General features: G+C 39.2%; 1 protein-coding gene across 3 annotated transcripts in view; it reads left to right on the top strand.

Moving 5' to 3' along the window:
* The window catches only part of hnmt (histamine N-methyltransferase), an 80,308-nt gene that overhangs the window by 11,800 nt on the left and 41,347 nt on the right, over positions 1-27,161 (top strand). The window contains exons 2-3 of one of the 3 annotated variants that reach the window (XM_039757377.1): positions 4,282-4,424; positions 26,776-26,828. In XM_039757377.1, the coding sequence (XP_039613311.1) occupies positions 4,288-4,424; positions 26,776-26,828 (190 nt within the window). In that variant the 5' untranslated portion in view covers positions 4,282-4,287. Of the gene's footprint in view, positions 1-4,277; positions 4,425-26,775; positions 26,829-27,161 lie in introns of those variants that run through there. The other 2 variants (XM_039757376.1, XM_039757378.1) reach the window with 2 other exon arrangements.

Raw genomic sequence — 27,161 nt, 5'->3', positions numbered from 1 at the left:
ACAAAAATTTTTAATTACCTCTCAGACAGTCTTGGACTCACAATCCCTCCTAACCCATTAACAGCTGTGTTTGGGGTTCTTCCAGAGGGTCTTAAAGTGGAGAAAGACAAACAAATTGTGATTGCATTCACTACACTTTTGGCACGCAGACTTATTCTGATAAACTGGAAGAACCCAAACTCTCCTCTTTTAAGTCAGTGGGAAACTGATGTGTTATATTATTTAAAATTGGAAAAAATCAAATACTCAGTTAGAGGATCTGTGCAGACTTTTTCAAAACATGGCAGGATCTAATCAGTAATATTTTGAAATAAGTTTATAAAGCACAGAGAATTTGTTGATTTAGGTATTTTTTAAAAGCCTTAAATTTTACACCGTTTGGCTTGCTCTCTCTCTCAAGGGTGGGGATCGATCTGTTCTTAGCATAATTTTTTTTTTTTTTTTTTTTAAAAATGTGATTGCTATGTTTTGATTGTAATAAAATTAATAAAAAAAAAAAAAAAAGAACTTTATTGGACTGAGGAATTTCTTTTGTTACACATATGATAGATCATACCTTGCCAACACAGTAGCTTCTCGGTTTTGGGAACCTGGAAAAGACGCATCTACAGTAGGTGATATATCACTGATAGTGAGATATGATAGCAAGACCGAGCTACAGTAGGTGATATATCACCGAAATACCTGATGAATTAAAATGGAGGTGAACTGTGTTATTTAGGTTGGGGAGGGAAAATGGTTGTGCTTGGGGAGGTTTCCACATGATCATTTGCATCCTTATGCAGACATGCAATAGGTGACTTGCTTCACATTAATGATAAGCAAAACAATGTGTATAAAGTGGAATTTGCAGAGAAACTTAGTGTTTGCTTTGCAAAAAAAATAAAATTGTGAAACGTTTCACTTCACTTCCAGTTAAATTCATGGTATTAATACAAGGAGAAAGGAATTTAGATCCTGTTTGGAAGTGTTTTCAGACATAAGTTTTACACGCATCTGCATGTCATTTAGTATTTATAAACTGATCTCCACTTAAAAGAAAACAAACTTCAAACTCATCTCTTGAAATATAAAGACATTTCGTTGAGCCATTCACAATGCTTTGTGGTGGTTTGTGTATGAGTAATGTTATGCTCACTTTGCTGTTTATGATAACATTCTGGATCAGAAAAAAAAAATAGTGGAGCTCAACAACACATGAAATGTAAGCATCCTCCACCAGGATAAGATGGGTGTTACGTAATGGTGGGACAGCTTTCCATGTTATTATTTAACATGCTGCTGCTGCCTGTGTTTCTGTTTAAGTTCTAGTGTTTTTATCAATATGAGAAGCTATAATATGATGATCTTTTTCATATCAAATCGCTCTTCTACTCACCTGAGTAAATCAGAAAAGTCCAAGTGAATAATGGGGTAGCCAACTGGACCACCCTATTTAATTTTATAACTGTAGAAAACCTGTGCTTGTTAGCACCACATAAACAAACAAATGTTGCCTTTCCACGACTGTCACTTTAAACCATAGTAGGCTGCACCTTTACAAAGTAGTTCAGATTTAGAGCAGGTCGGGTTGGGAGCTCTGTCCTGCTGCAAGTTTGGGTCGAAGAATGATGCCTCAAGGGGTGGGGCCTTCTCTTTCCACTTCATATGCTGTAATTGGGCGTCTTCTCGGGGCTACAGGTGCTGGCTGATGCATGACGCTCCATACTGGCAAAGGGAGAAGTTTCAAGTATTTAATATTATGATTGATGGATTTTAACTGTTTGAAATCTTACATTGGTTGTGTTTATAATTGCACTGTTTTCTCATATAGAAGTGAGGATGTGTTTGATTGTTTTGTTATAAAATAAATTTAATAATAGTGTTTTAAAATTCAAATAAACACATTTTCCATAGTTAAGAATACAGTTTATTCAAAAGTAAAAATCATCCTGTTTTTTCAGTACCAGGGTTCAAAACATTGTAGGAAACTTGTGGAGGTGGGGGCTTTAATTGTAATAGCATAGTTTGTGTATTTATTCAAAGAAAGCGCAACTTATATTGAACACAATATGTCAATATTTTTAACTGCATTATCTGTGCTCAAAAGGTCCGAAATGTATTGTGTTGACTGACAGTGAACTTTAAATTTATTCTTTCTTACTTTTTGCTTTTCTTGTATAACATGTTAAAACAAATAACATAATAATGAAAGTAATAATAGTAATCTTAGTTGGCTCTCTTAGCGATTGGGTGAGAGGCACAGACATCTGGAAGAGGCTTGGAGTAGAGCCTTTGATCCTCCACATCAAGAGGAGCCAATTGAGGTGGTTCGGGTATCTAAAATGGATGCCCCCTGGACTGCTCCCTGCAGAGGTTTTACAGGAACAGCCAGATGGCAGGAGATCACTGAGAGGATTATACCTCCCAGATGGCCTGGGAACGAACTCCTTGGTGTCCCACAGTCAGAGTTGGCAAGTGTGGCTTGGGAAAAGGATGTCCCTGCTGAGACTGTTACCCCCATGACCCGGTTTTGGATAAGCAGTGGAAAATAAATTAATGGGTATTATTTTTATTTATACAGCACTTTCTCAAAACCAAGAACACTTACCACAACATTTAAAAACCTAAGAAACCAGAAGCAAATTATAATAACAAAAAAAGAACAAGTAAACGGAACAAAAATATAGAAACACATTGTACAGAGGTTAAAAATTTAAGACTGAAGAAAGTGAAGAGCAGTTGGACAAATGTTGAGGTAAGAAGTTCCATGTTGGTGGGGGGAGCATGACTGAATGATCAGTCACCTCAAGAAAAATGTGTGATCTGCAAGATCATTAAGAGCCCAGTACCAGAGGACCTAAGAGAATGTGGAGGACTATATTTATGAAGGAGGTGGACAAGATATGTAAAAACTAGATAATATGTACTTGATACATAAAGAAACCAGTAAACCATGCAGATGGTGAAGGACAGGAGTGATGTTTTCTGTACACTTGGTGTGTGTGTGAGTACTCTAGCAGCTGAGTTCTGGATATATTGCAGTGTAGTGATTGTTTTAACATTAAGACCAGTAAAAATTTGCAATAGTGGAAGCAAGAAGTAATAAGGTATGCACAAGTATTTCAGCATCTCTCCTATTAAGTAATGGATAAAAACAGTGATATTGCAGAGGTGGCAATAAGCATTTTTGACAATTAAGCTTATATGAGACCCAAAGTTAAGTAATTAGTCAAAAAGGGCAACTAAATTACGTACAACTTCTAATAATTGAGTCAATATGCATAAATTTTAAAGCTGAAGTCTGGAATCTTAGAGGCAATCAGGATGGAGGCAATTAACAATTACTTAAACTTCTCAAAATTGAAATGAGCATCCAGCCAGATATGTAAATCTGAAATGTATTAAAGCAAACATTGGGGTGTCAGGTCAGTGGTGGACTTGATATAAAGTTAAATCTGAGTGTCTTCTGCATACAATGAAATAATAATTTGTCTTAAGGGGAGCACATATTAGAAAAAGAAGAGAACAGATCCCAGAATGTAAACAAGATTTACATTTACAAATTTTAACAAAATACTTTGTTTCAAGATGGATAAAAATTTTAACAATGATACAACTGTGCTAGAACTGATGAAAAGTGAGGCAGAGGACTATTATGATTTACAGTGTCAATGGTTGCACTAAGATCATCACACCATAAAGTGCTTGATCCAGCTGAGGGCTGTGCAGTTCCATATCTTATACTGGCAACTTACAGTAAGACAAAAGACATGACCCAAGTCTGGACAGGGTGCCTGTTGATCACTCCCATTCACATCAACATTCACATAGACCCAACATAAAATTGTGAATTGATCCAACATATATGTCTTGGGATGTGTGAGAAAAGCAAACAGCGACAGAGGGAGAAAGCCCAGACATAGGAATTGAAATGCAGGGTGGTAGATCTATGAAGAGTCAGAACTAACTCCAATGCCACTTTGCTAAAAGACCATAATAAATGATTTCATTAGAAACTCTGTTTTAATCAGTGCTTCTTTCGCAATCATTTTAGTTTAACTATTTTCAGTGCCCTAAATTGTGTTTAACTGAGGTATGATCTTGCATTTTATTCTTTAGTTAACCATCATTTAAGGTAAGTCACCTCTTTTAGGTCAAGTTCCTTTGAAGTGTATTAGGTGAACTTTGATAGGTACTATGTGTCTTTCAGATAATGAATTGCCAAGTTATGCAGGGGAAGTCACTACCAATAGTTTACTCTATACAATCTTGACTAATGTTTAATTCTATTTCAGAAAGGCAGTGATGGCATCACCTTTGAAGTGTTTGCTGGGCAGTGAAAGCAGTTACACAAAGTCTTTCCAGATTTTTTTGGATTACTCCACTGAGCATCAATGCATGTATGAATTTATCGACACAATTCTCTCAGACCACTTATCAAGGTAAAAGAAAATTAAAGGAACATGAAGTCAACTGTATATAAACTTAGTATTTACTGTTGATTTTTGGCTCTGTATTTGCTGTTATGGTATAGCATAGTATACCACGTTCCAAATTATTATGCAAATTGTATTTAAGTGTCATAAAGATTTAAATATTTTGTTTTTCAATTAAACTCATGGATGGTATTGTGTCTCGGGGCTCTTTTCATCACTGAAATCAATCTTGGACACCTGTGATAATTAGTTTGCCAGGTGAGCCCAATTAAAGGAAAAACTACTAAAGAAGGATGTTCCACATTATTAAGCAGACCACCATTTTCAAACAATATGGGAAAGAACAAGGATCTCTCTGCTGCCAAAAAGCGTGAAATAGTTTAATGCCTTGGACAAGGTATGAAAACCTTAGATATTTTACGAAAACTTAAGTGTGATCATAGTACTGTTAAGATTTGTGGCTGACTCAGAGCACAAACAGGTTCGTGCAGATAAAGGCAAAATGAGGAAGGTTTCTGCCAGAAGAATACATCGGATTAAGAGAGCAGCTGCTAAAATACCATTACAAAGCAGCAAACAGGTATTTGAAGCTGCTGGTGCCTCTGGAGTCCCGCGAACATCAAAGAGCAGGATCCTCCAGAGGACTGCAGTTATGCATAAACCTTCTATTCGGCCACCCCTAACCAATGCTCACAAACAGAAACGGCTGCAGTGGGCCCAGAACTACATGAAGATTAATTTTCAAACCGTCTTGTTTACAGATGCGTGCCGTGTAACCCTGGATGGTCCACATGGATGGAGTGGTGGATGGTTGGTGGATGGCCACCATGTCCCAACAAGGCTGCGATGTCAGCAAGGAGGTGGCGGAGTCATGTTTTGGGCCAGAATCCTGGGGATAGAGCTGGTCAGCCCCTGTAGGGTCCCTAAAGGTGTGAAAATGTCCTCTGAAAAATATGTGGAGTTTCTGACTGACCACTTTTTCCCATGGTACAAAAAGAACCACCATGCTTTCCATAACAAAATCATCTTCATGCATGACAATGCACTATCTCATACTGCAAGGAATACCTCTGCATCATTGGCCGCTTTCAGCATAAAAGGAGAGATGCTCATGGTGTGGCCCCCATCCTCCCCTGACCTCAGTCCTATTGAGAACCTTTGGAGCATCCTCAAGCAAAAGATCTATGAGGGCAGGAGGCAGTTTGCATCCAAACAGCAGCTTTGGGAGGCTATTCTGACATCCTGCAAAGAAATTCAAACAGAAACTCTCCAAAAACTCAAGTTCAATGGATACAAGAATTGTGAAGCTGCTATCAAATAAATGGTCCTATGTTAATATGTAACTTGACCTGTTAAGATGTTTTTGATTGAAAAAGCTTTTGATTTCAGTAAATATGACCTCCTAATGCTGCATATTCAACAAATGACCATTTTAAGTTCTTTACAACCTATAAAATGTTTTGAAACTCTGTTGTGCGTAATAATTTGGAACAGTGCATTTTAAGTTTTTTTATTTTTGAAAAACATACCGTTTTAGGAGGTTTGCTCAGTAACATTCAAATTGTAATGGTTGATGAGTCAAAAATGATGCTGACTGCCACTTGCATCAACTAACGTATTTAGGAAAATCAGAGAAAAAAAATGATTTACATAATTTGAACATGGTGTACTAGTCCTGAGGTCAATGTCTCTAATAACGAATCATTAAACTTTAAGTATTTCTGTTAAAAATTTTCTATTTCCTGTGGTGCACATTTTTGTGGTGTCGGCCTGTGCTGATTAGAAAAATGTCTAATTTGTACCTTACCCTTATTGCCAAGTCGTAGGCTGCCTAGAGCCATTATTCCTCATTTACAGTACCAGTACTTCTTCCTCCTTTAAATATCTGTAGGCTCTCAGTTATTCACTTAGCTGAACGCATTTTTATCTTAGTTAATATTAACTACCTCGGAGTCCATAGTCTAGTGAACGCATTTTTATCTTAGTTAATATTAACTACCTCGGAGTCCATAGTATATAACTGTTAATCAGTTTTAGACATTAGCTAAAATCTTTACATGGTTAAAGACATCATGATTATGCCTCTTATTTTAATGTAGTGTGGAACTTGACCCGGACACAGATTGACGGACATCGTTTTTGCACCCAACACACGTTTATTTACAATGATTATATTTACAACCAAGTTCAGTGCACGTCCCAGTGCCTCCAGCACCGATCCCCCAAAGTCCAGGCCTCACAGTCTAAATGCCTTTCTGGCCCCTTATATAGGAACCCGCATGGGCTCCAGCTGCTTCCCGGCATTCCTCCGCAGACACGCCCCAGTGTGGCGGAAGTGCTTGCTGCGCACTCGGAAGCCCTCCGGGTGTCCCCTGTCTTCTTCCCCCGCAACACTTCCTGGTGTGGCGGAAGTGCTGGGCTCCAGGTTTCTTCAGGCACCGGGGCGCCGCCTGGCGGTGGCCATGGGCCTCTACAGGGTTGGGCTTCCAAGCCCTCTACCCGTGGCGCCCAATACAACCAGGGCGGTTGCCCCCTCACGGTCTGGAGGAGGTACAAGCCCTCCTCCGGTCCTCCTGGGCGTCCCGGCTGAGCTCCACCCCAGCCTCATGCGACAGTAGCCATGTTCACACAAGAAAACATGGGATTTCCTTTCTATGGAATCTTAAGTAGACAAGAATAAAAATCACACAAAGGCAAAATATATCTTTCATTAACTTCAATCAATTGAACAGTAGCCTTTTTTGATGGTAAGGGGTAAGACTTGAAGTGGGCCGATACGCAGCACTACTGTGTGCTGGCTCTTTTTCATTTATTGCTGCACACCGGCATCTCTCTTTGAACTCCAAGGGACCCCCTCTCACTGTTGTCTGATCAAATGTACAAATATGATTCTAATCGAAACTCCTGGCATGCTGTAATGGTCTAGGTGGGTAGCTAGAAAAAAAAACAAAAAAAAAAAAACATTGTCATGCTGTAAAACATTTAATTCATCCAACTATATCATGACAAAACATACACCTACAGTAGACACTTATGATATTGTGAACACCAAAACAAACAAAAAAGAAAAAATACTCAAAATTGTACAAAACAAACAGTAAAATATTCCACAAACATTTTGAAAATGCAAGACCAGAAAGTTGTTGGTGTAGGCTCTGGCTCATCCTAACCACGTAATGAAAAACCATGCCTTTAAAATGGATATGTGTTTTGTTGATTAGTAACCAAAGTGTTAATATTAAGACAAGAGAAATAAAATACCAAAGAAATAAATATATTCAGGTTGCTTTAAAATGCAGCTTTCGCTTCTAATATTCATTGCAGTATAATCATACATACAAATACAGCTGAAGGGAAACTACTGAAAAAATGCATGTAGCAGTAGTTCTTCAGTTGGGTTTTTGATGACTGCACTTCCATCTTTTGGTAGGAGCGGAAGTATGGTTCTTGGCACAGAGTTGACGTCACATCTTGTCAATGGGGCTTTTGGCTTGAGACATCTTTTAGCATATTCAGTGAGCTATTTTGTGCCCAATACCATGTATGGATTAGGCTCTCTAAGACCCCAGTGTAGTACATTCTTTCAAAATCCATGAACATTGCATCTGCTCTAATCACATAAGGATCCTCTCTGAAAGAATTATATTTGCTTCAACTAAAAAGAATGTATGTATGGCAAACAAAATTAGGTTCACAAATCACAGTACCAAATATTTTTTTTTCCAAATCTGGTTACACCATTGTTCATAATTCGAGGGCATGTCAATCCCTGGTAACTATGTCAGTTACACATTCAGGAACTCCCTATTTAAGTCCATATTGTAAGGTAATCCTCATAACTAACTTGCCTAGTTAGTCAGTCATTCTCCAACCTGCTATATCCTAACACAGGGTCACGGGGGTCTGCTGGAGCCAATCCCAGCCAACACAGGAGTGCAAGGCAGGAACAAATCCTGGGCAGGGTGCCAGCCCACTGCAGGGCACACACACACCCACACTAGGGACAATTTTAGATCACCAATGCACCTAACCTGCTTGTCTTTGGACTGTGGGAGGAAACCCACGCAGACATGGGGAGAACATGCAAACTCCACGCAGGGAGGACCAGGGAAGCAAACCCAGGTCTCATTACTGCGAGGCAGCAGTGCTACCACTGTACCACCGTGCCACCTGCCTAGTTAGTAATTTCAAAATAATAACAAAATATGCTTTCTTTCTTTTTTCTTTCTACAAAACCGGGGAATCCCAACCTGGGGTACCCAAACCCCCAGGGGATGCAAGATGGTATTTCAGGGGGTGCGACAAAGAGGAAGGTGGTGCAATGAATGGCTGACTTTATAGTGTTCCATCATTTGTAGGTCATTTATTAGTTAGTCCTCCTGTCCTGTGATATGAAACTAATCAAGCATTGCACATGCAATTATCACCTGTGAATGAGCCACAGAAATGCTTGTTCTTGTAGGTTTCTTGCTTTAAGCGGAGTGTTCGTAAAGGCAAATAACTTTTTTTTCTAAGAGAGTGGAATTTGGCCATTGTAATGATCAGTAAAGAAAGGAGAGGTTTAGTATTGATGTTTGTGCAAGCCCTGATGTGAAATGTCAGTGATTTCAATGTTTGTTTGACATTTTTTGGGATAAGGGGGACTGATTGAATGTAAAACCTGCTGCTCATCTCTCATGCTGGCAGTCCTGGAAAAGTAGCACAACATTTTTAACTGTGCAGCGCATCTTTTTTGAACTGCAGTGTAGGTGTTATCGGGAGACCGCTTATAAACTGTGTTTTATTGGTTAGCAGGGTGCTTGCACCCATTGCTTCATGGGGTCTCCAATCCCCTAAACGTCTTGACCGTTGATCGTGTGTCATTTCCTTGTGGCACTTGATGCTTTGCAGGGTACCCCAACCCCCAGATCATCAATCCACTGTCTAAGCTTCACGGGGTACACATTTACAAGATGATTGAGATTTATAATGTTAAATTGCTTGGTTTATATTTTAATTTTATGCATTTTATATGTAAATTTTAAAGCTTATTTTTTTGAGTTAAATTTTTTCATCCTAAGTACTGTAAGTGGTCCACTTTGTGGTTCAAAAATAAGAAATTTGACTGTCATTAGAAATTAAAAATTTGATTAATCTTTAAATGTGATATTACATTTGTAGGGGTTGCAAACACGAGTAAAAACATTTTGTAGGAGTGCAGGGCATAAAGGTTGGGAACCACTGTTATAAACCATTGCCCCTCTTCACATTCTCACACTCAAAGTTGCTCTTGCAGTGAGTGACCTTTAAAACTCATTTGTGATTGCGTTGCATGGATTCTCCTCTAGTGGCCACTGAAAGTCAACATAATAGAGCCAACTTTGTTTAGGGATTTCTTTTGAAACAAGCACTACAAGATTAGGTTATGAAAATTGACAGAAAAAAGGGAAAAATGCTCAAGACGTTATAAGTGTGCATCCATTAATGCTAATAGTAATGCTAACAATAATAATACATTTTTAATTATATAGTACCTTTTCCATGGTCAAAGCACTTGTAATGGACAGCGCACATTGATGGGCATCCTGGTCCAGCTTGGAGCATGATGCCTTAACTGGACAGGAGACCAGCTACAAGAAACAGGGTGTCTCAACTAGTAGACGGGTGGAAGATACCAACACGACAGTAGGTACACTGTCACCCCAGCTGGGCTTGACTCAGGAATGATACCTGAATGGTAAGGCAGTATGATGGAAGGACGGGGGACTGATCCCGGCAAGACTTAGGCTTAGACAATAGGAGACAATTTCCTTGGGTGATGATACACGTAAGGCAATCTGGATATTGTAGGTCCATAGAACAGCCTTGTTGGGTTCCTCATCCCTTCTTTATGAGACTTCCATGTTGACCCAGAAGTACTTCCATTGGGCTATGCCCTTGCACCGGAAGTACTCCTGGGTCTGAGATAAAAGAAACCGCTCAACCACATCCAGGGAGTCCATGTCGGGTGGAAAGAGGACAAAGCTCACCTGGACATGTGGAGGAGAGAAAAGGGAGATTTAATAGAGAAATTGTGTGATTGAGAGCCATTGTGAAGGTATTCTTGTTACTAAATTACTTATTTGAACCTGGGACTTGTGTTTTGCATGGTGGTGTCTGAGATTTCTGAGGCTGGCGCATCTCACTTCACAGAAATTCAAGTGATCTTCAGGGAAATAAAGCAGATAAAAAGGTCAAATATGTAACATTAGATATAAAATAATACAGTATCTGCATAAAACACTCAGTAAAGATAAATACAGGTAACATAACACTTTGAAACAGAAATCGAGAGAATGAACCAGAAATAAAATACCGATATTACAAGAAAACCCTGAATAAAAAAACAAATTTTGTGCTACAAATGCAAGTCATCCTGAGCAGCCGGACAAAGAGGGTAAACTGAGAGAAAGGATTAGAATGTCAGGGTAAGTTTAATGCCTTCTTGAACAAATGACCTTTGAGTTGTCTTTCAAAAGAATTAATCGATTTGGCTGAACTTTATTAATTTAGGGAGGTCATACCAAAGTTTGGGCACTACAGAGCTAAAGGCTCTGTCACCCATAGAGCGCAGGTTAGTTTCAGTCAGTGGAATCGGTGGACCTTAGTAGGGGAACAGGAAAATAGTGATGAAGCAGGTAACTGATGTAGTCCAGTATAATGCCATTTAAAGCTTTATAGCTTAGAATTAAAATTTTATATTGAGTCCTAAGAGACACAGGGAGCCATGGCAGAGAAAGATGGGTGTTATGTACTTGCTGTTGTGGTTCTCTGTAAAACCTCTCACAGCAGAGGTTTGAACCAACTTTATCTATGATAAAAGATCAGAAGGACCACCAGCTAGTAGTGAGCTACAGTATTTGACGCAGTTGATATAATAAAAGCATGGACATATTCATCAGCCTCAGAAAAAAAGGAATGAGTGAACATGCAAAGTTGGAAGAAAGAAAGTTTCTTATTGTTATTTATTTTAAAAAGAGGAGGAATCAAAAGTGACACTAAGATTACTTGCAGAACAAAAAGATCTGATGATATCATCTCCATGAGCAAATTGAAAAGGAGTGCATTTTCTTAAGCTGAGCCTTAGTGCCAGTTAACATGACTTCAGTTTTTTTTAGTAAACCTTACCTTAACTACAGAAAGAACCTAGAATTAAAACAATTAGCAATTAGAAAGTTGATCTTGATGTGTTCTACTAAGAGGAGCCACTGGAGTGATCTGAGAACAGAAGTGACATGCACCCATTTTGACTGGTTGAAAACAATTGTGCTTTATAGTGCTAGTTATGATTGTGTTGTCATGTTTTGAATTTTCTGTATTATCAAAAAAAGAATGATTTGAACAGTCTGACAATAAAGCATTACAGTGATCCCTCCTCGATCACGGGGGTTGTGTTCCAGAACCCCACACGAAAGGTGAACATCCGCGAAGTAAAAAACATACGTTTCTATTGTTATTTTTATATTGTCACGCTTGGGTCACATATTTGCAAAGAAACACAGGAGGTTGTAGAGACAGGGACTTTAAAACACTGCAAACAAACGTGTCTCTTTTTCAAACGTTTAAACTGTGTTCCATGACAGTTCCGTCTCACAATTAAAGGAATGCAAACATATCTTCCTCTTCAAAGGAGTGCGAGTCAGAAGCGGAGAATGTCGAAGAGAGAGAGACAGAGAGAGAAAAGCAAACAATCAAAAATCAATAGGTGCCGTTTGGGCTTTTAAGTATGAGAAGCACCATGCAGGAAGCATATTGTATATCATTGAGGAGTTTTATTTAATATGTAATGTGTGCTGTGATTGGGTAGCTTCTCAGCTCTCTGCCAATAGCATCCCTTGTATGAAATCAACTGGACAAACCAACTGAGGAAGCATGTACCATAAATTAAAAGACTCATTGTCCGCAGAAATCCGCGAACCAGTGAAAAATCTGTGATATATATTTAGATATGCTTACATATAAAATCCGTGATGGAGTGAAGCTGCGAAAGTTGAAGCGCGATATAGCGAGGAATCACTGTACACCAATTCTTCTTGAGAAAAATGAATGAATCAATTTTTAAAGATCCTACAACTTAAGAAGCCACTATAATATTTCTTACCTGGGTAAAGGAGGTTTTAGAAAGCACAAAAACATGAATTCATCTAAACCAAATCTTAAAGCCTTTCATAAAGAGTACTATTGGTGTACTTGATGCTTCATGACATGACACCCACTCTATTAGACAAGGAACTTAACCTGTAGAGGCCAGGCCATTTCGTGGTGGGGTTTAATTTCTATTTTATATGTTTTTTTTATGTGTTTTCCCAATTAAATCTTCTCTGAGAGTTTTTAATATAATTAAATATATTTTTTAAATTGTTTAAAATTTAGCCATTTTTGTTCAGAGGCAGTTACTTAAGGTTACTCAAATTAGATTTACTAAATTTAATACATGAATAAAATGGAAGATACGTGTATTTAAAAATGAGTTTGTACTAATTTGTATATAAATATATATATTAGAGAGTGTGTGTGTGTGTGTGTGTGTATGTATGTGTGTATATATATAATAAATAAAATGTACAGGATAGCACGGTGACACAATGGTAGCACTGCTGCCTCATAGTAAGGAGACCCGGGCTTGCTTCCCGGGTCCTCCCTGCGTGGAGTTTGAATGTTCTCCCTGTGTCTGCATGGGTTTCCTCCGGATGTTCCAGTTATCTCCCACAGTCCAAAGACATGCAGGTTAGGTGCAGTGGCGATCCTAAATTGTCCCTAGTGTGTGATTGGTGGATGGGCGTGTGTGCCCTGTGGTGGGCTGGCCCCTGCCCGGATTTGTTCCTGCTTTGCACCTTGTGTTGGCTGGGATTGGCTCCAGAAGACCCCCGTAACCCTGTGTTGGGATATAGTGGGTTGGGAAATGACTGAAATCTCTCTACAGAGAGAGAGAGTGGGAGGGAGAGAGAGTGAGTAAATGAAACACAGCAGAATGATAAAGGTTTGGGAAACCTTTACGCAAATCCCATATATTAATTCACAAAATAATAAATGTGAATTTAACTTGTGTTGGGAGAAACTTCTTTCCAGACACATGTCTGTTATTTGACTGGAGAAAGAAGGGGGTGGTGCTGTTTGTGTAATCAGTGAGGTGGAAGAAGTGGGTCCAGGAGCCCTGGAATCAAAAGTGGTTTCAAGATGGTTTCTGGATCTGCTGAGGGAAGGAGAGCAGAAGCATTACAGGACAGCGCTACCATTTGCCTCGATGTGGAATTGCAAGTTGACAAGTCCTGAAGTTGCCTCCGAGGCACACATGTATGACAGTAATCTATACTAATAAAAGGCAAAGACCTCACTGACTGACTGACTCATCACTAATTCTCCAACTTCCCGTGTAGGTAGAAGGCTGAAATTTGGCAGGATCATTCCTTACAGGTTAATTACAAAAGCTAAGCAGGTTTAATTTCGGAATTTTAACGGTCATAACTGAATCCTACTTGTGTACATATATACGTCCATAGCCTGCAGCTCGGTCGCCATGTGAGGCAGAGTTGCGTCCCCCATCACCACGCCTCCCACATAGTTGGCTGCCTGCCTATATTGCATCCCCCATCCCCACACCTCCCATGTAATTGACTTCCTGCCCATATGAGGCCGTCCGTCAGCAGCAATCCAAGCTGTGAGAAAACAGTAAAAAGGAGGCGTGTCAGACATCGTGGTACATTTTCTGATGCAGCTAGATGAAAACAACTTTGTGATGCTGCTGCCAAATACTCGCAGAATAATCCACATGTTAATAGACACGCTGTCGCTAAATACTCGCAGGCAAATCCACAAGTTCATAGAGATGCTGTCGCTAAATACTCGCACAAATGTCCACAAGTTAATAGACATGCTGTCGCTAGATACTCTCCGGCAAATCCACAAGTTCATAGAGACGCTGCCGCTAAATATTCGCAGGCAAATCCACAAGTTAATACTGGAAATGCATGTTAAACATCTTAGATTCACGAGTAGCGATTTGGGTAGTGAGATGTCTATCGAGGTGATCACCATCGATCAAAGAACTGTCACTTACCGAGTGGTTTCCATGCCCGGAGATGCTGCTTGCCTTTTACATTCTCTGTGTTACATATTGCACGGCCATATCGTGCTCAATCTTGATATCCGGAGGAACATTGTGTCTTATGTATTGAATGACTGGGACAAGTTCAAGGTGTGGACTGATGACAGTACAGGAGATAATTATACTACACAGGGGCACTATAAGAGTGAAATGCTTAAGCCCTTCACCTATGCTTCTGCATGCGAGTTGATGGCGGCCGCTGAATTGTTCAGTTGTCGCTTTCAAGTGTACTGAAATGGCCAAATATTTTACACCTTTGGACAACCGCCAATGCCTCTTAAACATCTTAGATTCACAGGTGACAATTTCAGTAGTGGAGACTTTGATGTTTATGAATGTTTAAACTCTCAAATGCTGGATTAGAAGTTATCGATGAAGCCGGTTATATGCTTACAACGCTTGACAGATGCCGAATGTCACTTCAACACAAGTCCTACAAATAGTAACATACAGTGGTGTGAAAAACTATTTGCCCCCTTCCTGATTTCTTATTCTTTTGCATGTTTGTCACACAAAATGTTTCTGATCATCAAACACATTTAACCATTAGTCAAATATAACAAAAGTAAACACAAAATGCAGTTTTTAAATGATGATTTTTATTATTTAGGGAGAAAAAAAATCCAAACCTACATGGCCCTGTGTGAAAAAGTAATTGCCCCCTTGTTAAAAAATAACCTAACTGTGGTGTATCACACCTGAGTTCAATGTCCGTAGCCACCCCAGGCCTGATTACTGCCACACCTGTTTCAATCAAGAAATCACTTAAATAGGAGCTGCCTGACACAGAGAAGTAGACCAAAAGCACCTAAAAAGCTAGACATCATGCCAAGATCCAAAGAAATTCAGGAACAAATGAGAACAGAAGTAATTGAGATCTATCAGTCTGGTAAAGGTTATAAAGCCGTTTCTAAAGCTTTGGGACTCCAGCGAACCACAGTGAGAGCCATTATCCACAAATGACAAAAACATGGAACAGTGGTGAACCTTCCCAGGAGTGTCCGGCCGACCAAAATTACCCCAAGAGCGCAGAGACGACTCATTCGAGAGGTCACAAAAGACCCCAGGACAACGTCTAAAGAACTGCAGGCCTCACTTGCCTCAATTAAAGTCAGTGTTCACGACTTCACCATAAGTAAGAGACTGGGCAAAAACGGCCTACATGGCAGATTTCCAAGACGCAAACCACTGTTAAGCTAAAAGAACATTAGGGCTTGTCTCAATTTTGCTAAGAAACATCTCCATGATTGCCAAGACTTTTGGGAAAATACCTTGTGGACTAATGAGACAAAAGTTGAACTTTTTGGAAGGCAAATGTCCCGTTACATCTGGCGTAAAAGGAACACAGCATTTCAGAAAAAGAACATCATACCAACAGTAAAATATGGTGGTGGTAGTGTGATGGTCTGGGGTTGTTTTGCTGCTTCAGGACCTGGAAGGCTTGCTGTGATAGATGGAACCATGAATTCTACTGTCTACCAAAAAATCCTGAAGGAGAATGTCCGGCCATCTGTTCGGCAACTCAAGCTGAAGCGATCTTGGGTGCTGCAACAGGACAATGACCCAAAACACACCAGCAAATCCACCTCTGAATGGCTGAAGAAAAACAAAATGAAAAAAAAAAGTCCTGACCTGAATCCAATAGAGATGCTATGGCATGACCTTAAAAAAGCGGTTCATGCTAGAAAACCCTCAAATAAAGCTGAATTACAACAATTCCGCAAAGATGAGTGGGCCAAAATTCCTCCAGAGCGTGTAAAAGACTCATTGCAAGTTATCGCAAACGCTTTATTGCAGTTATTGCTGCTAAGGGTGGCCTAACCAGTTATTAGGTTCAGGGGGCAATTATTTTTTCACACAGGGCCATGTAGGTTTGGATTTTTTCTCCGTAAATAATAAAAACCATCATTTTAAAAGCTGCATTTTGTGTTTACTTGTGTTATATTTGACTAATGGTTAAATGTGTTTGATGATCAGAAACATTTTGTGTGACAAACATGCAAAAGAATAAGAAATCAAGAAGGGGGCAAATAGTTTTTCACACCACTGTAATTGAAACAAACCATGAAACTCAAACCGATTATGACAGCACCAATCCAAGCTGTGAGAAAACAGTAAAAAGGAGGCGTGTCAGACATCGTGGTACATTTTCTGATGCAGCTAGACGAAAACAACTTTGTGATGCCGCCGCCAAATACTCGCAGAAAAATCCACAACTTCATAGAGACGCTGTCACTAAATACTCGCAGGCGATTCCACAAGTTCATAGACACGCTGCTGCTAAATATTCGCAGGCAAATCCACAAGTTAATACCGGGAATGCCTGTTAAACATCTTAGATTCACGAGTAGCGATTTGGGTAGTTAACACTTCGATGAATGAATATATATATATATATCTTTTCCTCAGAATTCTACACACAACACCCTATAATGACAATGTGAAAAAAGTTTACTTGAGGATTTTTCAAATTTATTAAAAATAAAAAAATTGAGAAAGCACATGTACATAAGTATTCACAGTCTTTGCCATGAAGCTCAAAATTGAGCTCAGGTGCATCCTGTTTCCCCTGATTTTCCTTGAGATGTTTCTGCAGCTTAATTGGAGTCCACCTGTGGTAAATTCAGTTGATCGGACATGATTTGGAAAGGCACACACCTGTCTATATAAGGTCCCACAGTTGACAGTTCATGTCAGAGTACAGACCAAGCATAAAGTCAAAGGAATTTTCTGTAGACCTACGAGACAGGATTGTCTCGAGGCACAAATCTGGGGAAGGTTACAGAAAAATTTCTGCTGCTTTGAAGGTCCCAATGAGCACAGTGGTCTCCATCATCTGTAAGTGGAAGAAGTTCGAAACCACCAGGACTCTTCCTAGAGCTGACCAGCCATCGGGGGAGAAGGGCCTTAGTCAGGGAGGAGACCAAGAACCAGATTGTCACTCTGTCAGAGCTCCAGAGGTCCTCTGTGGAGAGGGGAGAACCTTCCAGAAGGACAACCATCTCTGCAGCAATCCACCAATCAGGCTTGTATGGTAGAGTGGCCAGACGGAAGCCACTCCTTAGTAAAAGGCACATGGCAGCCCTCCTGGAGTTTGCCAAAAGGCACCTGAAGGACTCTCGGACCATGAGAAACAAAATTCTCTGGTCTGATGAGACAAAGATTGAACTCTTTGGTGTGAATGCCAGGCGTCACGTTTGGAGGAAACCAGGCGCCGCTCATCACCAGGCCAATACCATTCCTACAGTGTAGCATGGTGGTGGCAGCATCATGCTGTGGGGATGTTTTTCAGCGGCAGGAACTGGGAGACTATTCAGGATAAAGGGAAAGATAACTGCAGCAATGTACAGAGACATCCTGGATGAAAACATGCTCCAGAGCGCTCTTGACCTCAGACTGAGGCGACGGTTCATCTTTAAGCAGTACAACGACCCTAAGCACACAGCCAAGATATCAAAAGAGTGCCTTCAGAACAACTCTGTGAATGTCCTTGAGTGGCCCAGCCAAAGCCTAGACTTGAATCCGATTTGAATATCTCTGGAGAGATCTTAAAATGGCTGTGCACCGACACTTCCCATCCAACCTGATGGAGCTTGAGAGGTGCTGCAAAGAGGAATGGGTGAAACTAGCCAAGGATAGGTGTGCCAAGCTTGTGGCATCATATTGAAAAAGACTTGAGGCTGTAATTGCTGCCAAAGGTGCATCGACAAAGTATTGAGCAAAGGCTGTGAATACTTATGTACATGTGATTTCTCAGTTTTTTTATTTTTAATAAATTTGCAAAAATCTCAAACTTTTTCACGTTGTCATTATGGGGTGTTATGTGTAGAATTCTGAGGAAAAAAATTAATTTAATCCATTTTGGAATAAGGCTGTAACATAACAAAATGTGGAAAAAGTGATGCACTGTGAATACTTTCCAGATGCACTGTATTTATGTATATGTGTGTGTGTGTGTATATATAATATATATATGTATATACACATACACTATTCATGGCATTCGTAGTCTGAATCACAATCTGATTGTATGGGTGGTTACCAGCCAGGTAACGCTTGTGGTTGGTCAGCAAGTCGGCTAACATCCGCCACGGTGCCCTCTTTCAGTTGCGAGAAGCAGATCATAGAATGGTTGAACATAGTTTTACTGTCAAATAATGCAGAGTACGCGACACGTGTTTCGCTCATCTGGCTTACACACTCACTGCACCCCCTCTCGTGAATTGAACCTTGGACGTCAGCGGTGAAGCCTTATACGTTGCGCCACAGCGTGTGGTTCATTTATATATAAACGGCATGCAACAGCCATGTCCTGGATACGCATGCCACTTTCATATTTTTCAACAATCGATTCAAATTTACACGAAAAAACAAAATCACATTGTGACGATGCGGGTTTGCTGTATGCTCCCATCTGCTGTCAGGGAGCCCTTGAACCCTACACCGTTGGTAATGTTACCGATGAGCTTAGCAGTGAGACACAACAAAGCATGGGGATGGTGAAAAAGTGCTTTTATTAAAACAATCAACAAAACAAGGTTTTTAAATTAAAGTGCAGTGTCCAAAGTTCCAATAAATAATCCATAAAATCAGAAGTGAAACGTGGAGGTTAAAAACAATAGAAAAAAGTCTGCTTAAAAACAAGAAGGTTAAAATACAGCAGGATGCATTCTTTAACAAAAACCAAAAACAACAAGGAGCCCAGTGCCTTTTTACCTGGCGGTCCCCCTGCTTCCCAACAGAGGAGTCGCCCTACTTGCAGCTGACCTTCACTTTGCCTACTTCAGCTATTTAGTTCACCTCTCCGATCCCTGGCTCCGGTAGGCTCCTCCTGACAGCGACTTGGGATCCACAGCGACCAGGGTGCCTACGCTGGGGAATACACTTGCCCAAGTCCTGACTCCTGCGACTTTACGCAGAGAGTCATCCTCCTTCCGGTCAATCCCGCTCCATGATCACTCAGCGGGTAACCACTACTACTATTCCCCAGGTGTTGGCCCAACACCCTGGCTCCCTGTTCAGCTGCAACGCTCTCCTGCGCTTGCGCTCTCTGTCTCTCTCGCAACCTCCCATCCGTTCTTTCTTTTTCCTTCCCTTCTTGCCAACTCGTGCTTCTATTTATCAAAATAAGCAGCCTTAGGAACAATCACGAATGCGGATGGTCTCTCACCTGTGCACTTAGGTGAGAAACGCCCACATCGCGAATCACCCTGAGAACTGCTTCAGCCACACAATCTCCAAGCCGCGAGTGCGGTGATTATTTTAAAACTGGCCTTTGACAGGAGCTATGGACCCGCTATACCACACACGTGAAAATTCACAGAGAGTTATAGCACGGGTTGTTTACTGAATGCTAGCAACTGGCACACTGACGCTCGTGGGCAGTCGTGGCTTTGTCTTGAGAGAGGTAAACAAGGGTAGCACGCAAGTCCGTATTCCAAACAAAGGTCGTATACCAAGCAAAATTTTTCACGTCCAAACGGGACGTATACCAAATTTGACTTATTCCAACGCGGACGTATACCGAGGTATTACTATGTGTGCGTCAAGGTTATTATAGTTTTGCCTTTTTATATTAGTTTTTATTTCTATATTTTTTTCTGACCTTACTTGGAAATTCAGTTTAGTTTTAGTTTTCCTTCATGGTGTATTTTTAGTTTTAGTTTGGTTTTTATTTCACAAAGACATTTCTATTTTATTTTTATATCTATTGGTTTCATTTTTAATTTCAGTAATTATGGCATGGAGTGCCAACGGAGTTAGTTTTATGTCACAATCAGACAGAACTGTACACTTAGCAGATATGGATACGAGTTTAATGTTAGTGGAAGCTTACTATACTGCCTGGTTTACTATCTGGTTTTGTTTTTGTCTGATAAAAACAAGCATAATCAAAACTAGACACTGAATATGAAAAATTTTACACAATTTTATAATTTTTTAAATATTTTCTCATGAAAATCACAGGGGCTCAGGAAGAACAGGCCTCTTAGACTTGAATCAGTGTGCAGACCCCACTTAGCTGTATTGAGGGAAACAAAGAACAATAAGCGTGTAGTGTCAAGGTTAGGGGTAGTGAGTCTTGAATAGTCCACCATAAGAACAGTAAACCCATAATGAGCAGGGCAAGAGCAACTAATAACAACAACAACAACATTTATTTATATAGCACATTTTCATACAAATAATGTACCTCAAAGTACTTTACATGATGAAGAAAAGAAAAAAAGACAAAGTAAGAATTGAAATAAGACAACTCTAATTAACATAGAATAAGAGTAAGGTCCGATGGCCAGAGAGAACAGAAAAAACAACAAAACTCCAGACGGCTGGGAAATCTGCATGGGGTTCCAGGCCATGAGACTGCCCAGTCCCCTCTGGACATTCTACCTAATATAAATGATCAGTCCTCATTGTATTTAGGATTCTCTTGGAAGGACTTGATGATGATGGTCATGTGGACGTCTGGCCTTTAATCCATCAATGTAGGAACATCATGGTGCTTTGATTAGGTGGTGGTGGTGCAGGTCGCCACCACAGAAAACCGGGAAAAGAAACAGAAGAGAGAGCAGGGGTTAGTACGGATTTTGGAGCCACCGTGAATAGTTATGATAATTAATTGAATATACAGAGCATCGGGATTAAACTAAAATGAAGTTATGAGAAAGCCATGTTAAAGTAATTTGTTTTCAGCAGTGTCTTAAAGTGCTCCACCGTATCAGCCTGCCGAATTCCTATTGGCAGGCTATTCCAGATTTTAGGTGCATAACAGCAGAAGGCCGAATAACAGTATGAACAGGCACAAAACAACAGAGACGGTGTCTGAGATTAAGAACAGCATATACATTATCTAAACCTGTTTATCCAGAGTAGGATTGCAGATAACCTGGAGCCTACCGCAGCAGGTTTGGATGCAAGGCAGGAAAAATCCCTGGTATGTATGATAAGGCTGATGTTAACAACAAAAAGAATATGATATTTCCACTATCTATTTTGAGAGAGAGAGAGATAGAGAGAGAAAAACCTTGAAAAAAGGGAGAGAAATATTTTAAAATATAATTCTGCTCATGGATTACTTTCACAATATCAGGTATTTTGAGTTGTGAATATGAACTAAAAAAGATAAATTAATAAATATGGAATAAATACAAAAACCCATTAGTAGTTTTTCATCACTTGTCAGACTCTCTACCTTTGTTTGTATCGTTTTGTTGTTAAACAATGTTTTTAAAGCAAAAGTGATTGGTCAGTAACAATATGTTGATCTTGTATGATGACTTTGTCAGTATGTGTTCAGGTAAAGTACCACTTCCGGATGATGGATTTGTCCCAAAAGTTAATACAGATCTACAATTATGGTGTAACAACCACCTGCCGAATTTCACCCATCTATCTACTTGCGTTTTTGAGTTATCGTGTTTATATACACAGACAAACGCGTGCACGCGCGTACACGCACAATTCCAGAAAACAGTATTGTTGGAATCTGGGAGGTCTATGACGTCAAGATTCAAGAAAATATCGAGGTCGAATTTTTTCATGATTACTATACTTTCTCTATACTTTGTATATAAGAAAGTAAAAACTATTTCTCCTGTGCGAAGTGGCAGGTGAATTGCGGTCAACAAAAGGCACACACCTGAGAAATAAACTGAAACTTTACTCACTTGTGATTTTTCTGTCCATATGGTAAACATTTTGTTGACCAGCACATTCGGTTTTCAGCCGTTTGAATTACATCTTGATATACAACAAGCACAAAGAAAGGCGGCACGCAAATCGCTTTCTATTTCTCACGCTTTACGCACCCGCACTCAGCTTGTTCTGTCACCTCAAATTCTATGTGAACAGCCGCCCTCCGTCACCAGCCGCCGTTCGCTGGATGAATATGTGCGGGCGGCTCGTGGTGGATGACTTTCTGTTTTAGAGTTAAAACTTACAAGGGTTAAAGACTAACGGCAAGAATATTCTTTAAAAAACGAAGACTAAAAATATTTTAGTAAATTATTTTATTTCAGTTAGTCTTTCCAGCTACTTTAATAGTTTCGTTTAGTTTTTCGTTTTTCATTTCGGTTTTGTTAATTATTTTATTTCAGTTTACGAAAATTATTTTTTAATAATAGTTTCAGTTTTGATTTTAGTTTTTGTTAACTATAATCATGGTGTGTGTGTGTGTGTGTGTGTGTGTGTGTGTGTATGTATATGTGTGTGTGTATATCTATAATATACTGAATATATATATACTAGCAGAATACCCGCGCTTCGCAGCGGAGAAGTAGTGTTTTAAAGAAGGTACGAAAAAGAAAAGAAAAAATTTTAAAAATAACGTAACATGATTGTTAATGTAATTGTTTTGTCATTGATATGAGTGTTGTTCTCATATCTATCTATCTATGTTGTTCTCATATCTATCTATCTATCTATCTATCTATCTATCTATCTATCTATCTATATATATATATATATATATATATATATATCAAAATACCAGCTTGGCAGCGAGAAGTAGTGTGTTAAAGAAGGAAAGAGAAAGAAAAGGAAACATTTTGAAAATAACGTAACATGATTGTCAATGTAATTTTTTTGTCACTGTTATGAGTGTCGCTGTGAAATATATATATATATATATAGCAAAATACCAGCTTACGCAGCGATGTCATGTGTTAAAGAAGTTATGAAAAAGAAAAGGAAACATTTTAAAAATAATGTAACATGATTGTCAAAGTAATTGTTTTGTGTATTTGGTTGCAGCGTCACAAAGTTGTTTTCGGTAGCTGCATCAGAAAATGTACCACGACGTCTGACGCCTCCTTTTTACTGTTTTCTCACAGCTTGAATTGCTGCTGTCATATATACACATACACACATACATACATATATATAATATACATATATATATACACATACATATCTTCATATCTACATATCTATATACATATCTACACACACAAATTATATATATGTGTGTATGTATGTTGTGTGTGTGTGTGTGTGTGTGTGTATATATATATATATATAATCTAGATAGGGGTGTGTGTGTGTGTTATATATATATATATATATATATACATATACTTGTGTGTATGTTTGTATGTGTCTATATGTGTGTGTATAGCTTTGGTCACTGAGTGCAAGGGAAAAATAATGAAATATAGTCTATAAGTTATTAAACAGTAAAACATTAACGTTTTAAGAAGTACAGGTACATTGAGCACTACTGGAGTGGTTTGGGTAAACTACATTTTAAAGACTGTGTAACAAAACAGGTAAGTAACTAACAGCAGCTAAAATGTATATGGATCATCTCTCGGTAGTAGATCCCTTTTGAAAGCTACACGACGGCTGTGGTATAGAAATTACATTTTCTATGTGAACGTTCAAATTTGTGCCTCTGGTAATGTGCCTTACCGGCAATTAAAGAAAATTATTTTTGTGTCCTCTGCCGTGTTAAGAGAGAAAGGCTTTGGTTTGGGATAAAAGGAAAAAGGTGTAAAGAAAGGAAAGTTGCCTTTTTCTTTTATATAGTATAGAGAGATGTGTTCGCTGGCGTTATGATCGCCTTTTGGCGACAGTCGTGTGGGTCTTGTGTAGACTGGTGAGACGTCCCGCCATTAATCGGCTGTGATGGCACTGTGAGTCCTCCACTCGTATGCGTGTGTTCATAATCCGAGCTGAGGACCTGATAATCGTATACGTGCAAAAGAAAGTGTGAATCGCCTTAATATTATTTTGCCGTGGTGTAGAAAAGGGGTCCCGTGTTTGCACTTGTCTGGGCTATAGCTCAGGGGGCGGATGAAAAAAATTAAAAGTGCTCACTTTGACTTAAGGCAGAAGCGCAGTCAGCGTCTCAAAGGCCGGCACAGCTATAGCGCTGGCTGCTCGACTTTTGCTGGGCAGGAGACAACAGTTATTGCAGACACGTTCATGATATCAAAAGTCTCAGCGCTCTTTGGAGGTCATTCATATATTATATATATAGCAAAATACCCGCGCCTCACAGCGGAGAAGTAGTGTGTTAAAGAAGTAATGAAAAAGAAAAGGAAACATTTTAATAATAACGTAACATGATTGACATTGTCATGAGTGTTGCTATCATATATATTCCTGCCTAAATAAGTCACCTCGCTCGCTCTTACTTTTTACCGTTCATTTAATCATGGCTAGTGGCGGAAAAATTATAAAATGGAAGGAGGATGGCTTTACCAAAACAATTATTGATGGCGAATCGATTATTCATAAAGCTTGAATTGGTGATCTGTTTTTCTGTGTTAACCTCATATTTTTCATACTTCTTCTCAAACTAAGGTGGTGCGAGGGTAAAATGAATCGGGATGCGCTGATCAATGTAATCGGTGTACCAGGAAATCATGCATTGACAAAAGCTCCCCTTTGCTTGTAATGCAAAGTGTGATTAAATGCATTATTTTTTAACGCGTTATGGAGCACATGCATCGAAGCTTCTCAGCTGTGCTTGTGCTAAGAAAAGGAAAGATTTTAAAAATAGCGTAACACGCTTGTCAATGTGACCTTTTGTAAGTAGTGCCTGGAGGATTCAGTGTGTTGAAACTCTAGAGACAGCGTGTATTAACTTGAGGTAAATGGGAGGGGAGATGATGACGTGACTCCCCCACCCGCCTTAACTGTCAATCCCCCACAAACACAGTCTCTCGGAATTTGCATAAGCACACCCCTTCACCTACAATTTTAACTTAGTTACAAAGTGATCAAAACTCTCATTTATATCCTGCGTCCTCTCATTAAACTTGTATCCCGCATTACCTGTGGGCATGTGAAACGCCAGCGGTAGCCTGTCTATGAACTTAATTTAAAGTTTAGGTTTACACCTTGCTTTCTTTCGAGGTAGCAGCACTCATGAATATGGTAGTATATGTCACTCGCTCGCTTCTTATTGTTTCGCTGCCTTCTCAATTATATAATGCATGTTTTCTTAAGCGCTTTTGTAGGTCTTCCTGGTTTTCTACGTACTGCGTTGACAGTCAGTTCACGTGATTATGTGGGAGGCGTGATGATGTCACACGAAACTCCGCCCCCTACGTCTTTGCAGCTCTACTCCATTACAGTTAATGGAGAAAAATACCTTCCAGTTATGACCATTAGGCGTAGAATTTCGAAATGAAACCTGTCCAACTTTTGTAAGTAAGCTGTAAGGAATGAGCCTGCCAAATTTCAGCCTTCTACCTACACGGGAAGTTGGAGAATTAGTGATGAGTGAGTGAGTGAGTGAGTGAATGAGTGAGTGAGTGAGTGAGGGCTTTGCCTTTTATTAGTATAGATATATATATATATACACACACACACTGTACGTGTGTGTGTGTGTGTGTGTGTTTATGATCTAGGTTGTACTGAGGTCAAATCTAGAAATGAAATGGAAAATATATGGATGATATATTTATCATACAAATGTTTATATTTTGTAGGTGTGTATTAGACTTTATAAACAGTAGTATTCAATATTCTTTCTCAGAGAAACATTTAACATAATGATGATGATTGTTCTTATAAATCCATTTTTTCTTTGTGCAACAACTGTATGGGTAATTTGCTTTGCTGGGCACTTCATTATTTTGCTTTCATGTTATCCCACTTAATCTATAAGACTACACTTTGAAAAATGCCTTTGTTCAAAATCAGGTAATATATTTGCAGGAGACCTTGACCCAACCTTTGTAAAATGTAAATTACGGAGAAAAAACATTTATCAATGTTAAAATGCCTTCAAGATTTTAACAACTGATAATACGGAAGATGGGACCATCTTGGCATCTTACTCTGTAAAAGTTTGAAAAGAAATGAATGGAAAGCAATATCAATTTGAAAACAATCAAAGTGTTTGGAGTGGGACTGTGGTTTATAGTCTGGAGATGGTCATTGAGCGCATTCTTTTGTAAAAATGAAAATAAGGGATGTTACAATCCATGATGGCACATCCTACTCAGATACTGTAAAATACCAAGTTAATGTCTGGAAATGTATATCATCTAAGTTAGCACATCATGAGCTGTGAGGTGCAGTTAGCAGTGATCCAGCCCACTTGACCTAAGGCTTTCAGACACATTACTTCTGCTACACTGTTTTACCTAACATATGTTTTAGCTCCATAATTTTAATAACTTAATGTTGCTGAAAGCACCATTGAGACATGTTGAGGTATAGTTTGACCTAGACACCAGAATACTGCCGATTTTAAATATATGTGTATGATCTCTCTTCTAGCATTGGAAATGGCAAATCAGTACTGAATGTTTTAGGAATTGGAAGTGGGAAGGGTAAGTATTAAATTCTTTGAATTTTCCAGATATGCAAAAAAAAAATGTGTTTCTCTTATAATACATGGCAACATGATATCATTTTCACACGTACTTCAAAAGAAGTCTTTGAAATATAAAGTGTCATGTTTCTAAATCTGTAAACAAATCGGGATGTGTGTGAAATAATTTATTGGAAGTGCACAAAATAACAAGAAAGCTGTTCAGTATTTATTTAGTATCTCATACTCCCCTGTACTTTAAATTTGATTGAGAGTCTAGATGGTTCTTTTATAGTCGTCATTATTACAGAGTATTTTACGATACAAAGGAAGTCCCTAAAGATTGGAAAAA

This window comes from Polypterus senegalus, chromosome 6 (genome assembly GCF_016835505.1).
Source record: "Polypterus senegalus isolate Bchr_013 chromosome 6, ASM1683550v1, whole genome shotgun sequence".
Classification (NCBI taxonomy): domain Eukaryota; kingdom Metazoa; phylum Chordata; class Cladistia; order Polypteriformes; family Polypteridae; genus Polypterus; species Polypterus senegalus.
This window is presented reverse-complemented; position numbering and strand designations above follow the sequence as displayed.